This window comes from Diceros bicornis, chromosome 5 (assembly GCF_020826845.1).
Source record: "Diceros bicornis minor isolate mBicDic1 chromosome 5, mDicBic1.mat.cur, whole genome shotgun sequence".
NCBI classification, from domain to species: domain Eukaryota; kingdom Metazoa; phylum Chordata; class Mammalia; order Perissodactyla; family Rhinocerotidae; genus Diceros; species Diceros bicornis.
The window spans coordinates 47,303,731-47,321,201 of NC_080744.1; the positions used below are offsets into that span (position 1 = coordinate 47,303,731).

Sequence of the window (17,471 nt, forward strand, 5' to 3'; positions counted from 1 at the left end):
GCATATTGCATTAACCACCTTGGCCTGTCCATTTCTTTTGAGGAATTACTAATCAACCTAAAAAAGAGAACAAGAAACCCCAAACTTAAACCCAACAAAATGTTAGTTAGTAGAGCTAACTTTTACAATCAATGTGTCCTTTAGAGGGCACCAACATCTCAGTTATTTTGAGTCAGAGGCTCAGACTGAAAGAGACAAAGCTGGCAAGACAGGAGTGATACACACAGCAAGCCGAGTGTGACCGTCCGCTGATGAGCAATTTACAAAAAGGTCATTTATCAAAACTAGGCTGGCTTTATCTAACCAGAGTAAATCGGGAAAGTGAAGATGAGAAGGTTGGTGAAGAGCTAGGGATCCCAGCCCAGAGCTCTCCTGGCGCTCAGGAGCACAGGAGAGACCTCGCTCTGCCAGTGTGGGCCAGCCTGTAACATTAGTTGAGGGAGACGTTATAGTGACTCTTTGGGAGAGTGAGGATTTCTCACCACGGAGGAGAGACCAAGTGAGTCCTCAAGCTCAGAAGGGACAGTGGGCGGTGTAAGTTGTCTGGTCCCTGGGGTCATTATTCTTCTTTAAACGTGACTGAAGTCAAAAGCCATCTCCGAAGATGGCAAACCTACTGTCTATTCAAAATGAAAAGTAGCCAGGAAGTAAGTTCTTGGATGGTAAGGAGGAAGCCACCCTCCTGTTCTGAGTTTAAAGGACTCACACATCGGAGTTTGGGTTCAAGAGTGACGAGTACTAGAAATATGGAGGACACAATTAATGGATCACCGGTAGCAAACATTTGAAAACACCTGCCTTGTGTAGACCTGTTCTGTGCCTGAGACTTATGTTCCATCAATCCCATCACCCGTTCAGGGTCCTTTGCCTCTCTAATATCCTCCCTTACCCAGCTTAAATACTGGAGTCACTGCAAGAGGGAAACAATCCTTATAACACAGACATCTGAGTGTAACCACCCCAACCAAGTGATTAAATTTAGTGTCACTAATAGTGGGACAACATTTCCTCGTCTCCTGATGTGATGCAATGTGAAGTGCCTAGTACTACCAAGGAGGTATTATTACAAAAATGTTTAACCTGAGTCTAACTGAGCCTTTAGACCCAATTTTCAGTTCGTAAGAAATACAGGGAATAGAGGAATATGTTAAATGACACTGTAATGAAACGATGAGAAAAATTTGGATTGTGGGACATCCTATAAGACAATTGACGTGGGATCTTCAAAAAGTCAATGTTATTGACCTCATCTAAACCTGATTTCCTCCCAAAGGCCCCATCATCATGTGATGATCCAAATATCATCACATCAGGGGTTAGGTCCTCAACAAATGAATTTCGAGGGGACACAAACCTTCAGTCTTAACAGCATTTATGAGTGTCAAAAGATGTGGAAAAATATGGGCGCAAATCCAAAAGAAACATAACCTCTTGAATCTGACTGTTCATCCCTCCACCGCAAAACTAATTGACTATCTTGTTAAGTCGTCTTTCCCCTCTCCCCAACCCACTGAAGTAATTTCAAAACCTGTTCTACCTTGTACCCAGAGAATTATTTTAGAATTTACCCTATTATTCAACCACCACTTACTCATCACCAAGTATTGAGATTTTGGTTGACAATATTACCCTGTTTTTTTTGAGGGGGGAAGGAAACATAATATTTACAATAAATAAATATTTGCACAAATAAACATAAATTTTGCAATCTGTTAAAAAAAGGTCAATGTTATGGAGGGAAAAAGTGGGAGGACTGCTCTTTTAACTTTCCTGTTCATTTGAACATATTCTTAATAGAAAGTTGGAAAAATATTTTATCATCAATCATTAAAATCTCTCCCTTCTATGCATCCTTAACTCCCTTAGCTGTCTCTTTACTTTGTCAGAATTGCCTGGTAAAACCTCAACCCTGGCTAAATTCAACTCTTAGCTTACTCTCTGCTTGCATCTGGCAGCTGAATGGGGCTGGGGAAAAAAATCCACCCATGCACGTGCACACGTGTGTGTACAAGTGTGTGTGTGTGTGTGTGCGCGCGCGCGCTGACAGGTCTCAGTTAAATTCAAGTGGGCCCTTAGCGCAGCTGGCAATTCTACTACACTTCCCTAGCCCATTCACTCTCTCACTCTTCTGTCTCCCGCATCCTGTCCCCTCAAATGCTCCACTTCCTTCCCACTCAGTTTCAACTAAAGACTTTATTTCCTATTTTAGTGAGAAAACAGAAGCAACTAGAATCTCTGCAAGCTCTAACCACGAAGATCTGTGCCCATATATTCAATCTCCCCTCCTGTTACTGTGGATGAACTTCTATGTCCCTATTCCAGGCCAACGCCATCCCTTGTCTCCTTACCACCTATTCTCAACAGAGAAGCCAGAAGGATTCTGCTGAAACATGAATAAATCAGATATGTCAATGTTCTGCTTACTCTTCAATGGCTTCTCATCTCATGCAGGGTAAAAGCCAGAGTTGTTACAATGGCCAGCAATGTCCAACATGATTGGCTATCCTGTTACCTCTCTGATCTCATCTCCACTATTCTTCCACTAGCCACACTGATATCCTTGTTGTTCTTGAACATTTCAGACAGGCTTCCACCTCAGTGCCTTTGCACTTGCTGTTCTTTCTGTCTGGAAGGCTTTTCCTCTAGATTTCTTCATGGCTTACTCCCTCACTTCCTTTAGGTCTTTCTTCAAATGCTATCTTCTTAATGAGGCCCACCTCAACCACCTATTTACAATCGCACTCCCATCCCTGCAACTGGCCCTCTCCATCCTCCTTCCCTACCTTAGTTTTCTATATAGCACATATCTACCTGATAACAGTGTGAGCGGCCATACTGGTTTGCCCAGGACTGTCCCAGTTTTAGCACTGAGAGTCCCACATCCTGGGAAATCCCATAGTCCCAGGCAAACTGAGATGGTTGGTCACCCTGCTGATAGATTATACATTTTACTTGTTTATTGATGGCATATTAAAAATATAGCCATATATTTCTCTACGACAGTAGGAATTTTTGGTTGATTTGTTCATGATACTCAGTGTACATAGTAAATTCTCAATAAATATTTAGTGAATAAATGGAGAACCAATAATGACTGTCATAAGTTAGGATCACCCAGTGCTTAGTATATAGTAAATTCTCAATAAATGTATGTTGAAAGAATAAGTGAATGAATTCTCTATAAATTTATACATGATTAAAACAGATGTACAACTATAACCTAATTAGTATGTTAATTGCTAACAGATATGCAAATATGACCCTAATTAGCATGTTAATTCAATGTACATGGATGCTATCTACATTCTTTTTTTTTGCATTCATGACAAAAGCTAATATACACCCAAAACATATGGTCTCATGCACATCTTCTGTAGATGCTTGTTAATTTAAAGCATACTTGCCTGGGGCATCGTGCATACTTTATCTGCAGATAATCAGACGGACCTTCCCCCAGAGCCCCAAGTTGTTCAGGCCACATCCCAGCAGCACTCACGCCTGACTTCTCCCCCTGAAGTTCTGCAGCCCTCACCACTTCGGGACTAAGCTGGTTGGAAAAGTTAGGCCATCATCTCTATACAGTTGTAATGACTACAGATCTCAAACTTTTCAAAAGAAAAAAAATCTGGCAAACTATTCAAATACAAATAAAAAGCTTTCTGAGCTCCAATGGGCTCTTTTTAAGAGGTACGGGTAGTTCTGGAAGGGACCTGAAGAGCAAGCAAGGAAAGGAGATGGGGACAAACATGTCCTATTCCCGCAGGGAGCTCAGCCCTTAATAACAAAATTGAGCCGCTCAGAGGCAATTAAGGAGAACACGGAGACTCCAACCAGTGAAAAGCCTGCGGGGACAGGACGAGGAAAGGACTGGGAGAGCTGGGGAAGGGCGGGGTGGGTTGTGTCCTCGTCTCCAGCATGAATCAGCACCTGACTTGGTCAGGGTTGCTGGGGTCACTTTCCTAATTATGACAGTAGAGTGGTCAGATGCCACCCCGCACTGGGAGGAGGATCCTACTTCAGAACCGGCTTTGGGCTTCCAGGGCATTTATCTGGTGGTCTAAGTATCTACTATCTAAGGGTGATTTCTGTTGTGGTCCTCTGGTCCTCTCTCACAGGCATCTTTCTTCACTCCAGGTCTAGTCTTACACCACCACCACCAGAGCTAGACGTAAGGGTAAGGCAATAAGACAAAACGACTCCAACCCTGCTTAGCTCTCTCCCCTAACCTCAGGGAAACGCCCCCCTGCCCTAGAAGCTTCTTCCCTTCTCTTCTCTCTCTGGATCAGAGGTTCTCAAGCTCTGCAGCACACTGGAATTACCTGGGGCGCTCTAAACACTACCGATGCCTGGGTCCTACCCCCAGAGATTCTAAAAGCTGGGATGTGGCCTGGGCATTGGGGTTTTTAAAAGCCCCCTGAGTGATTTTAATGTGTAGCCAGGGTGAGAACCACTATTCTAGATCCTGAGCTGTAGGCGGATGTCCTTTTGGATAAACATCCTGCGGTCACTTCGCCTGTCTGCTGAGGGAAATGGGTGTCAGGGAAGGCAGACACTGACCTGAGGAGGGCTAGAAGGCCACTTGCGGTGCTGGTGGCTGAGCAGGAGTGAATGTCCAAGCCCCCAAGCCCACAAGTCATCAGTCTCAGGACATTTCTGAGATTGTAGTCAGTTGCAAAAGTGAATAAAGTATTGATTTTTTTTTTAGTGAGGAAGATTGTCCCTGAGATAATATCTGTGCCAATCTTCCTCTATTTTGTATATGGGACGGCACCACAGCATGGCCTGACGAGCAGTGTGTATGTCCGTGCCCAGGATCCAAACTCTTGAACCCAGGCTGCTGAAACGCAGCAGGCAAACTTAACCACTACGCCACCGGGCCAGCCCCCAAATATTGATTTTTAAAATGAGAACATGTCAAATTCACTTAAATGTGGCTGTCCAGAGCTCACTAGACCAAGAGAAGCAAACTTCAAGAGTAATTTCAGTCTAGCCATTAGAGCGTGGTTCTCAAACTTGTGTGTCTCAGAATCACCTGGAGGGCTTGTGAAAACAGATCGCTGGGTCCACTCCCAGTGTTTCTGATTTATTGGGTTAGGGTGGGACCAAGGAGGTGCGTTTCTAACAAGTTCCCAGGTTATGTTGATGCTGCGGGTCGAGAGACCACACTTGGAGAACCGCTGCATTAGCGTGTTTCACATGAACCTAATGAAACGACACTTCCACCTGAAGCTATTTATGCTTAGTTGTATAAACATGATCTGCCCGAGCTACTCTTAAAACACCAAACTACACGAAAGAGGAAAAAACCCAGGAAAAAACTGAAGTATTAGATTGGTCCAAAATAACATAAGGGGAATGTTAGAAATATTTGGAAGAATAATACATTTTTCTCCCCTACTCCCTTCTTTCAGGTACTTGATTCAAAGAATTGGGCTTTGAGTTTACCACACAATTTTATGAAATGATGTCTGTAATCTTGGCCTGAAAAAAATCAGTGTAGTTTCCAGAAATGCTTCACTTATTTCTGGGTGATGGTCTATGTATCTGAACAAATAATTCTAATAAATCAGTAAAACACCCTGTGGTCAGTCTTAATTTGTGGGTAAAGCCCTATCAGAGATTATTAATGTAAAAACTCATTAATGAGACAGCGTTGGCAGAGAGCCTCACTAAAAGTCTAGTAAAGATAGCTGAAAGTCTAGTGAAACAGGCTGTCTTTGAAATTCTCCATTTTCTGTGATCAATAAATAAGAAAACTCGTATTCCACAAAGCCAGTTCTTCGCGGTTGCTGCAAACTTGGTTAACCCTGGAGTGAATTCAATCTGCTCAAGTCATCTGGAAAATATAACAATGCAGGGGGAGTGGGGGCAACATCATTTCTTTTAATAGGCCGTATTGTTCCTGGTTTACTTGTGAGCACTCAGCTAGGACCCCGGCACACGGTCATAAATAGGACAGCTACATATGAATGAATTCTTCTTCTACTGTCTACCCTTCTAGAAGTGCTCATTAGACTGACATTAGAAACATATTAGCAAATTGGTAAAGTCAGATTTCTTTGTCCTCGGCAGTTTTTTTATGTGCTTACTTGTAGAGATAAGACCAAAATCTTAGGAAAGCAGAAAAGATAATACCTCTCCTCAAAGTACCTTTTGTCAAAACCAGATCATCTGGATTCTATTTCCACATTCACTACTCAGAGAGATTTTGAATAAATTCCCAACTTTTCCAGAGTTCTCTACCTATGTGCCTCTGGCTTCAAGCAAAGCCCAATTATTCCATTTGCCTACAGCGTTAGATTTTTACCTGGGAATCGCTTATCTTCATTTAAGCAGTAAAAACATAGCCTTAGACACAAAGATGTCAAGATATCAAAATATGTTTGTTTTTAGTAGGAAAAAACCCAGCCTCAATTTTAAAAATAGGTCTCCAATTATTAACAGACTCACTTGCTAATAATGAGTGTTTCCTCTCCACTTATCCAGACTCTCATGAATTCTCCATACATCTTGTTGTAGTAATTGCAGGCGCTGCCAATCCCCATCCACAGGAACCTGAAGTGGGAGATGAGGGGCCCAATCCCCATACAGTAGCCAGGACCTGGAAAGTCATTACACAACGGCCTTTTAGCAATGCCAAACGAGCAACTGCTTTAGGTTACTACAGTTCTTGTTCTTTTGTATCTAAAAATTATTTTAAAAAAACCAACAAAACCCACTAAATATGAGGTTTTTCACCCCTCCATGAGTAGAAAGCAGTTCAGAGTCCCCACCACATTAGCTCTATTTGGCCTCAATCCTCTCAGTGTGAACAAACCAAGGTCTGTGTCTGCTACTTTCTTCCCATCTTAAGCAGAGTCAATGAGTTTCAAACACAAGTCAATCAGTTCGTCTACTTACAAGCCTGGAAACCAGGACAAGTGACAAGCTGACAGAGTTCTCTGGCTGCCTAGTTCTGTCTGAAAACTTTTGGTTTGAATGCGCCAGTTGACAAAATGGGTGGGTTAGAATTAGGTTGTGGTTTTGGTGTAGGCTTTTTAACTGAAAGAAACGTGGTCTGCAAAGATAATGTCCAGACAGAGAGCATCCATTTCTTTTTTTCCCTCAAAGAGGACTCAGTTTATAAAAAGAAACTTAAGCTAAAGCTCATTAGACAAAAATAAAGCAAAGAATTGAGGAATTAGGCAATGAGTCTATCTGATCAGTGTCTGGGCTACAGTTTGAGTCCAGTGATGGGGTTTTACTCAAGAGTAGTGACCACTCACGTCCTTGCTTAGGAGGACCATAGCAAAATTGTAAAGAACATGAATCCAGCGAACAAGTAGGGAATTGGCTGTTGCTCATATGAGAGAACCAACTTGGCAGCTTGATTTTACCGGTGGTGGTGAAAAGCGAGACCAAAACTTTTTGGAATGGTTTTAGGGGTTTCCTGTAAAGTAGTAGCTTTTCTAAATCTTTCTCCTTTAATTCCATTCTGTCAGTGAAATAGGTACGAAGCCAAACCATGAACAATTGTACAAGACAGTACTCGCCCTCCAAGGGCAAGAGTTGTGTAATAATCTAGATTATTGAAGCTTTTGCTTGAATCATCTAAACTGAATATTTAGACCCAAATTTGGCAAATAAGATTTAGTTTTTAACTTTGCAATAGCTGGGTTAATGTGGACAAGACTGTCAGCTTTTTTTTTCTTTAAAGTGAAGGTCTTTGTTAATATATATAGAGCCAAAACATTTTCAAAGGGTTCTTAATCTTACAATTGTTCTAATAACACTATATTATAAGTAGATGACTGACTTTATATTAAAATAATTTCACTAAGTTCTTAAAAACATTTAAACAAGCAACTCGAATATGTATTTCCTGAAAATGTCATCAGATATACAGACCTCTAATCAATTGAAATCGGCATAATAACAAAATACTTTGCTGAATATTTGCAGCTTGAAACATTATAGATGCTCAATAAATGTTTCCATTTATACATAAATGAATTTCCATTCCTCAATAAATGAATTTTTAAAACTAATTAGACATGTGTATAATATAAAGGATGATGTTTTAAATGTCATCCTCATTTAGAGTATTTTAGATTGTATTTACATTTTGATAAAAATGGAAAAATATCGTTACATCACACACATTTAGTTCACATGAGGTCAAACGTCTGGCTATTTGGGAATAGACTTATTCAACAAACATTTACTTACGTAATAGGCCAGGCCCGTGAGAAATGAAGACATACAAATGAAAGACTGCACTTCTCTCATTTTTTATCTAAAAGTTTAGTGTCATGGAGAAAGTCTTAATATTTGGGAACCACCATTCAAATTTAAGATACGACGGTGCAGAGCCGTATCTACTCAAAAAGGGAGATTGCGATGAATTTTGTTCAGGTTGAAAACCTGAGTATTCTAACCAGAAGAGAATCAGAGTTTGGGGTCCTTAGTGGTCAGTTATGTGTCAGCTTGATCATCCAACAAACACTGACTGAGACCCTACTGGGCATAGACACCAGCTCCAAGCTAGGGCCTGGAGATGGTATGATAAGTACAACTATGTCCCCATCAGAGTCCTCGGCAGGAGAGGAGAGTATGTGGGGAAAAAGTACAAAATCAAATAATTACAACACAGCGTGATCCTTCCATTTACACGTATAACTTACAGCTTCCAGCTGGAGAGAAGAATGCTGTAGGAGGGGAGAATCTGTGGTAGGATATTAGGGAAATATTCTGGTTGCATTCACATTAAGCTGCACTCTGCTTCTCAGATTTGGGAATGCTCACCTAGGTGTGCAGTGATTTCGGGAGCCTCTTTCACACCCTAAGAGGAGCGATAAAAACTTCACTGCATTTTTGTGCAGAGACAGCCTCCATGAAGCCATGAGCTGGGACCTCTCCCCCAATGTCCTAATCAAGAAGCTGTTGCATTCCATGCTAGGTATATACCCTAGAGAAACCTGTACATGTGAATGTTCATAGCAGCACTGTTCACAATAGCCCCAACCTGGAGACACCTCCAATGTCCATCAACAATAGAATCGGTAATTAAACCATGAGATGTTCATGTAACTGTATACCATATGTACTACAGCTGCACACCACACGTGGATGAATCTTACAACCATAATACTGAACAAAACAATCAAGATAGAAGAATAAGTTATAGGATTCGATTGCTGAAACATTTAAAGCCAGGCAAAATTATTCTCTATTGTTCGGGAATGTGAAATTAAGTAGCAAAACTACAAAAAAGGAAGGGAGTGATTGTCACAAAATAGAAGAGTGTTTACCTCTGGGGGTGAGAGAGAGGGTGTGATGGAAAAGGCATAAGAGATGTTTCTGGGACGATGCTAACATCCTATTTCTTGTCCCGGACTGTGATGACATTTATTTGTGCACTTTTCTGTGAAATAGTTTTTTAATGGGAAAAAGAGGAATGTGTTGCCACTTGCTTTTCCCAGTGTCCCCCTCTGGGGACAGGGTGCCCAGGGCAGAGAGAGGCTCTGGGGGAGAGAACCCACGTGCATGGTGGAGGATGGCTGTGTGTCCTTGGAGAAAGGAGAGCTGCCAGGTGCCAGGTTACTGTGAGTCCTGCACAGAGATCCATGAACTTGGAGCAAGTCTCCTGAACTGAAATTTACAAAACCCCCAGTAGGAATGACTCTTTCCTCCCCCAGACCCTCATAGCCCTCCCTAGCACTAAGTCATCTGCCTATGTGTGTCATCTTTGTACACTCCTTGCCCCTCCCCACCCCACCTCCCCGCCCCGGCACGTGATATAGCAAGGCCTCTCAGTAAATACGGGTTGAAGAAGCTTAGATTTGAGTTCCAGTTTCATCACTTACTAGCTGTGCGACATCTACTCTCTTTAATTCTCAGTTTCCTCATCTGCAAAATAGGCATAAACACACCTATCTCACCAGAGTGCTGCGAGGATCACAGGAGAAAATGGGTGCGAAGCTGCTTTGTAAATTGTGACTGACTTAAGGGCTTTTAATCATTACACCTTCTCAACTCCCTGCAGCTTTCGCTGACCCTGAGCTTCCCTGAAACCTATAAAATCAAGCCCAGAGAGCCAGTGATTCAAGGAAACTGGCAAAAGGAGTGGAGAAGTGTTGGTCAGCCAAAACCAGCAAGGCCAGATTCCTCACCTTCCCTTCCCCACTCAGGAGCCACGGGATCTCAGTCCGTGCCACCAGAGCTTTCTGACCAGACTTCACATTTTCAAAGGGAAAGCATGGAACTAGAAGCTCCCCGGCTAGCAAAACGATCATCAATGTGGGACTTTCTGGTTGCCCCCCGCCCCCCTACTCCCACTTTCCTTCCAGATGAGACGCTGACAAGCCATTTCCCTTCTCTGGGCTTTAACCCCTCACCTCTAATATGAGGAGTTTGACCTCCATGGTTTCTCATACTTGTCATAACGATATGCCTGGGCAAGGTGGATCACCTCTTTGGGACTCAGTTTCCTCTTCTGTCAAATGAAGGGGTTGGGCTCATATCCGTGGCTCTCAACCCTGACTGCTCATGAAAAACCACCTGGTGAGATTTTCAACAATATTAGCAACATGGTGGCCCCACCTCAGACGGCTGAGAATCACAGTACTACGCGATCTAACTCTCCATGTGTGACAGCATGATGTGCCTGCCCAGAAATGGTGGACAGAGGACCTGCCACCTAGGCTCCTCATGCGGAGCTTCAGGGATGCCAGCTCTCACGCTGGCCCCCGTGGGTTGACCTCCTCACTCCAAGGTCCAAGAGAGCCGTATCACCATCTGCCGCATAAACATCTGGGGGAAAGTGTTAAAAATACCCTCCACCTCACCTCCACCGTTCATGGACCCAGACCTGGGAGCCCACAGGAGGAGGGGAAATCCAGTGAGGGAGGGGCAGTAGTGGAGAAGGGGTTCGAGTTAAAGACCGTGGAAGAGTCTTCCCTCAGACCCCATCAGGGAGCAGAGAACAAAGTTAACTAAATGGTCCACTAAATTGGTCATTAAAGTAATGTAAGGCCGGCCCCGTGGCTTAGCGGTTAAGTGCGCGTGCTCCGCTGCTGGCAGCCCGGGTTCGGATCCCGGGCGCGCACCGACGCACTGCTTCTCTGGCCATGCTGAGGCTGCGTCCCACATACAGCAACTAGAAGGATGTGCAGCTGTGACCTACAACTATCTACTGGGGCTTTGGGGGAAAAAAAAATTTTAATTATTAAAAAAAAAAAAAAGTAATGTAAAATACCAGGCCAAGTCAGATAGAGAAATAGGCAGTTCTCTGGAAAATTTTAAAGAATCCAGACACAGGGCACTTGGCACCAGCCCCACACTCCCACTCTATTTATTTTTTTTTTGTGAGGAAGATCAGCCCTGAGCTAACATCCATGCTAATCCTCCTCTTTTTGCTGAGGAAGACTGGCTCTGAGTTAACATCTATTGCCAATCCTCCTCCTTTTTTTTTTTCCCCAAAGCCCCAGTAGATAGTTGTATGTCACAGGTGCACATCCTTCTAGTTGCTGTATGTGGGACACGGCCTCAGCATGGCCGGAGAAGCGGTGCAGTGGTGCGCGCCAGGGATCCGAACCCCAGCCACCAGTAGCAGAGCGCGCACACTTAACCGCTAAGTCACGAGGCCAATCCCCCACACTCCCACTCTAAATCACGCTGTGATGGGGCCCACCACACTTGGAAGTGTGTAATGACTATGTTCTTGAAATAAAGCCTTATCAGGTATCTTATGGGACTAGGGACAGACACCTGTCATGAGGAATTTTCACTGAAAATTAAAGAAATGATCTGAAAATTCCCATAATTTTGAATTTATCTAATAGGGTGGAGTGGCCGGGGCTTCTACTGGGATTTTCTGGATAATTATATTATACTCTACTTTTTTGTGTGTGTGTGTGAGGAAGATCAGCCCTGACATAACATCCATGCCAATCCTCCTCTTTTTGCTGAGGAAGACTGGCCCTGGGCTAACATCCGTGCCCATCTTCCTCCATTTTATGTGGGACGCCACCACATCATGGGCTGACCAGCGGTGCGTTGGTGCGCACCCGGGATCTGAACCCGGGCCGCCAGCAGCGGAGTGCGCACACTTAACTGCTACACCACGGGGCGGCCCCTATACTCTACTTTTGATTGACCCACAGACCTTGTTGAAGATTCTGTCAGATTGTGATGTTCCAAGGGACCTGTAGTGGTCCCCATCCTTCTTCCACTGCCCGAGTCCCATCCAGCCTTTATGATGACACCACCATCACCCCACCCAGAAGAATAAAAAAGAAAATAAAGAGTGAGATAAAGAGAAGGAGTAAGTTCAAGAAACGGAAAGGGCAGAGGGCATGGATGAGGCAAAGTGGGAGGGAGAAGGAAAGGAGTATAGAAGGCATTCCAGAGACATTTTCACCTTCAGAGCAAAATTGGAATGAATTTGAATCAAAAAATAAATAAACAAAAACCTGGAATTTTACCTTGCTCCACCTCATCTCTAACTTATTTAAAGGATACTTGTGCCAAGTCTAATTTACCAAAGTAAAGTGCAGACTGGAAAGCATTATCCAAGATATTTTTTAAGTGCTTTCATTTAAAATGTACAGATAATTGGCATAAAAATTTTCACCTGAGTCCTCATTTGCTAACATTGCCATGGGCTTCAGCCATCTCCCCAGAGTTGCCCTGTTTCATTTTACAAAATTTTCTTTATCCTCATGGACCAAAAGCCCAAGTAAACAATCTCCGTAGACACAAAACTAAATGAATGACTTACCTGGTATTGAGGATGTTTCTTCATGATTCCAAACCAAGAGAAGAAAGCCAGTGAGCAGCAGGATTGGCAAGGTGGCAACAGGCATGACTTCGGGCACCATGCTGGTGAGGTTATAACGCATTGGGTTCAGCATTTCCAAAACCATCTTGTTCTCCTTGATCTCAGGCAGAGCAGTTTAAAGTCCTGTGGAAATCAGGGGGGCAGAAAAATTAGAGAATCCCCCAAAATGTATGTCTAGGACTCCCGTTGCGTCAGAGGATGCTGTACTGTACTGATCGGCGCAGTGTTTTATAATGTGATCGGACACTTAGACAAGATAAATTTCTGGTTGCAAGTCAAAACAAGCAAGCCCAAGAGAGATCTTTCGGCTTGAAGTGCAGCACTTCTGACCTTGGTAGCCTCAGGTTCGTTTAGACGCTTGGTCAGATAGAACCTTATCATCTTGCCCTTGAGTGAGTAGAAAGTGATTGGATTCCCAATTAAGAGACGAATTTCTCACCAAAATACAACAAAATGAAGCTCTTTCCAGAGGTGGAGTCATTCCGTGACTTCATCAGCAGATTTTGTTTAGGCAATCTTCTTCCCTTGAAGCCAAATCAGTGGAAGGGGGGAAAAAAAGCAATCCCCAACCTTCTTCCTTGCTCAAAATTACCTTCCCCAGAGAGTAAGCTTCTTTGGCAAGGAAGTTTTTCTTGGGCATTGTCGAGGTGTTCTCAGAGCCTCCCGTTAGGTTGTCTATTGAATTCAGTGCGACTGACTTAGGACAATCTTTTTCTATTGCCTTTAACGAGGCTTAAAATCCCTTGCACCATGGGCTGGATCAAGCAGTCCCTGGGGGCCAACATCAGAGGTAGTGGGAGAGAAGAATGGGAGAGGAAGAAGAAAGAGAGGGGAGAAAAAGAAGGAATGGGGAAGGAGGAAGTAAGAGAGGACAGGATAAAATGCCACAGTCATAGCCTCAGGTGCCACTCAGCAACCTCGCTCCCCACAGCAGCTCCCCTCCCATGCAAAACAATTTTCAAGTTTGATTTGCTGGTTCTGTCGTATTTTTCAACACGGTAGTATTGAGTTTGTCTTTTCAGTAAGGTTTGCTAATAGTTATACTCTCAGAAGAGAGTTTCCGGAATGGTGGTTTGTTGAAGAGACCAAGAGTGAATAGACTCGTATGGTGAGGACAGAGCAACAAGTCAATACAGTTCTGGTGCCAGATGACCACTTCCCTTGGAACCTGCCCACAGTTTCCAGGACTTGTGAAGGCTCTGAAACAGATTTTGGCTGGGTTTTACCTAGTAATATTAAGTTCTAGATTCTTAGCCAGGGCTTCTAATTAGATTTCAGGGGCTCTGTGAACTCCCTGAAATGCTGCATAAAATGTTGTATCTGCTCATCTGCACTTTTTGGGGGAAAGAAGCCATAATTCTCATCAGATTCTTAAAGAGTATATAATTACATTTCTCCCCTGATCTATACAAGTTCTTGAACATCCAAACAAAAACCCATTTCTGGCAACTGCAGAAATTTTACAATATAGTTGAATTCATTCAGTTGCTTGATTCATTCTATTATTCCACCATTTAAATAATCATTAATGGCGCAGTGCAAGACACTGAAAATGCCTATACATATGTTGTGCAGTTGGTTTGCTTCAAATATATGTGAGCTGAGACAGAAAAGTCAGCAATGTGTCTGTTATCGTCTGGTTCCTTTGTTAATGAGTAGCTGCTGCCTTGAGCAGATTGAGTTTTTTGATTTCTGGAGTGAAATTTTGCATCATTCTGAGTAAACTCTGTGTGGCTTACGACAGCCAAGACCCTCAAGATTTCTATTTATATTGATGAAATCTGAAACCAATGTTAAAAGCATAAATGAGGAAAGTGGTTGTGACAAAAAGGAGGAAGACGCCCCAGAGGAAGTGATGCCAACAAAAAAATTTCACATTAAAGGAACTCTCAGAGGTATTCCACAACATGGAAAGCATGAAGGATAAAATGTTGGAAGCTGATGCAAATTTATAAAGGAGTAGGACAATTCACCAAGCCATAGAAAAGATGCTTCCTTAGTATCTAAGTTAGACAAAGGAAAGAAGTCAAGAACTGTTCAAATACTCTTGATGAGTTCTTTTTACAAAGAAACACTTTAAGAATTGTAATGTTTCTCATGTTTTAAATTACAGTGTATTAAAATATTAGTTTTGCTATTTTTTTCATTTCCCTATACACCTGAAGCCTACAATAAGAGTTTGTAACGTTTCAACAAAAAGTTTAAAGATCACTGAACTGTCGTATTTTTTCTCTTGATTGTTAAGATTGCTTTGCACAGTTTCAGTTTGCCTGGTCATTTCTACGGTCCTGCGCTATTGTGCAAAGTGAGGACTGCTTGTATGTCTAAATGTTTAATGGGGCTAAGAAGCCAGGTTCCTCATCTTCCTCGAGAGTATGTCCTAAAGATGCCCAAAAGAGCACCATTTAAAGGCTCAAAAGGATGAGCATTTTTTAATGCTTACAAGGCATTCGCCTTGTAACAATGTGTCAGACATTGTTCCAAGCACTTTACAAATATTAAGCCATTCATCCTCTCAACAACCCCATGAGCTAGGTATTATGATCCCCATTTTTTTTTTTTTGTGAGGAAGATTAGCCCTGAGCTAACATCCGATGCCAATCCTCCTCTTCTTTTTTCTTGAGGAAGATTGGCCCTGGGCTAACATCAGTGCCCATCTTCCTCTACTTTATATGGGACGTTGCCACGGCATGGCTTGACAAGCAGTGTGTCGGTGCGTGCCCGGGATCCAAACCTGCCAACCCTGGGCTGCTGAAGCGGAGCGTGTGCACTTAACCACTACGTCACCAGGCCAGCCCACAATCCCCATTTTATTGATGAGGAAACTGAGGTATGGGTTAGTAGCTTCCCCCAGGGCACCCAGTTTATTTGTTGCAGAGCTTGGATTAGAGTCCATGTAGTCTTCAGAGCCCATGCTCTTAATCATGCCATTTTGCTGCCTATTATGGGATTCATTTGGGCCCTACATTTCATCATTTATTCATTCCTAGGCTATTCAGAATGACTTCCTTTAGCGGAGCAGGCTTTTCAGACCTCCGAAGGGCACAGCTGGAAGGTTCTTTGAGATTCTCTCCTCCTTGCGCATTGGTTGTCCTGTTCAGTAGAACGTTCTGATGGGCCACACAGACAGGTTAAACAGAGCCCTTTGAACGTGGTACAGGAATGTAGGAAGGTTCTAGAACTTCATAGAGTTTGCTTATATGTCCCCTGTGCAGGAATACCCTTCTGTCATCCCCAAACATACAAATACACACACAGCCTTCAAGTGCCACATGCCTTCAAAGACCATCTCAAATGCCTCGGTCTCCAGGCATTTATTTGCAGGGTGGTCTCCACTCTCCACTCACTGGGGTAGCCCACACTGGGCCTGGCACCAAGCGGGGGCTCTAGCCACTTGATGAACCAGGCCCGTGCTCTTGCGCTGGGTGGAACAGCAGGTATCCTACCTCCTTCACTTAATGCCCCGCCAGCCTCAGGGTAAGGAAAAACCAGTCCTACACCCAGAGTCCCCCTGTCTGAGCCAGGGCAAGGCCCCTACAGACACAGCAGAGCCTAGGTGTCCTGGTGACCTTGGGGCAAGACACATCCTGGGCCCCACAGTGCCAGGAGATGCCCCTAGATGCCCTGGTACAGCTCTGACCCACTGCAGGGTGGCGAGGTAGGCCCTAGCCTTGCATAAGTGCCCCCCGGCCTGGCCAGCCTCTACCAAATCCTACCTTGCAGCATGGGGGCGCACTGCCCAGCAAGGAGATGACCCAGCCATCCTGGGTGTGAGGGCTGCGTGCCAAGCCTGCCCTCCCTCTCATTTTCTCCAGCACACCTGGTCTGTCCCTCTTTCACGCCCCCACTCCCAGAGAAACATCACCCAGACACCTTGGTTGTCCCTGCTGCACCTTCTGATTTGGGTCCCCACAGGGGGCTGCATCCTGGGGCTGCTGCAAGGAGCAAGACAGATGTCACCTCAGTCCCCAGGGGCTGACAGAAAGGGTCTTCCAGGGGGAGGTACAGCCCCTTATTGAACAGTTCCCCAAGCAAGTGAGAACTTCCAGTTGCGGACAGGAAGGCTTGTGGCTACAGAGTGTCCTGTCCCAGGGAGGGGCTACTGAGTGGGACTGGGAGGCTGGGATGGATGGGAGTCGGGGACAGTGAGCACGATGCTAAGCAGAAAGAAGGATCAGCAAGGAATAGAAAGAAGGCTGGTGACCCGGGACTCAGAGAGCGGGAGGGGGCAGTGTGGGGTGCACTGGGGCTGGAGGTGGTGGTAGGGAACACCTGCGCAAAGCCATGTAGGCACGTTAAAGATGTTAGAATTTGTCCAAAGAGAAATGAGAAGCCACTGAAGGGGTTTAAGCAAAGGATTAGCAAAATCATATTTGCTTTGAAAACTAAAATCACTCCAGCTGTAGTGGGCAGAATACGATGAGGGGGTGGTGTTGGAGTGGGTGAAGTGAGACCAGTTGAGAGGCTTCCATAGTTTTTCAGGCAGGAGAGGGAGGTGCTGTGGTCTCAGGAGGTGGAAATGGAGTCAAGTGAACAGGTTCTAGAGATATTTGGTAGTTGCGTTAACATGACTGTCATGATTTAAATCCAGTGATATGGGGAAGGGGAAAGTGTTAAATATGACTCCTAACTTTCCAGACTGTGCACCTGG

The 17,471-nt window shown here is 44.0% G+C and overlaps 1 protein-coding gene across 1 annotated transcript in view; it reads right to left on the bottom strand.

Annotated features, from left to right (window-relative positions):
• LOC131406078 (aromatase) overlaps positions 1-17,471 on the bottom strand; it is a 110,956-nt gene that overhangs the window by 20,320 nt on the left and 73,165 nt on the right. The window contains exons 2-3 of the mRNA XM_058541572.1: positions 12,761-12,943; positions 6,451-6,601 (exon numbers count right to left, since the gene is read on the bottom strand). Of these exons, the coding sequence (XP_058397555.1) occupies positions 6,451-6,601; positions 12,761-12,905 (296 nt within the window). The 5' untranslated portion in view covers positions 12,906-12,943. The remainder of the gene's footprint in view (positions 1-6,450; positions 6,602-12,760; positions 12,944-17,471) is intronic.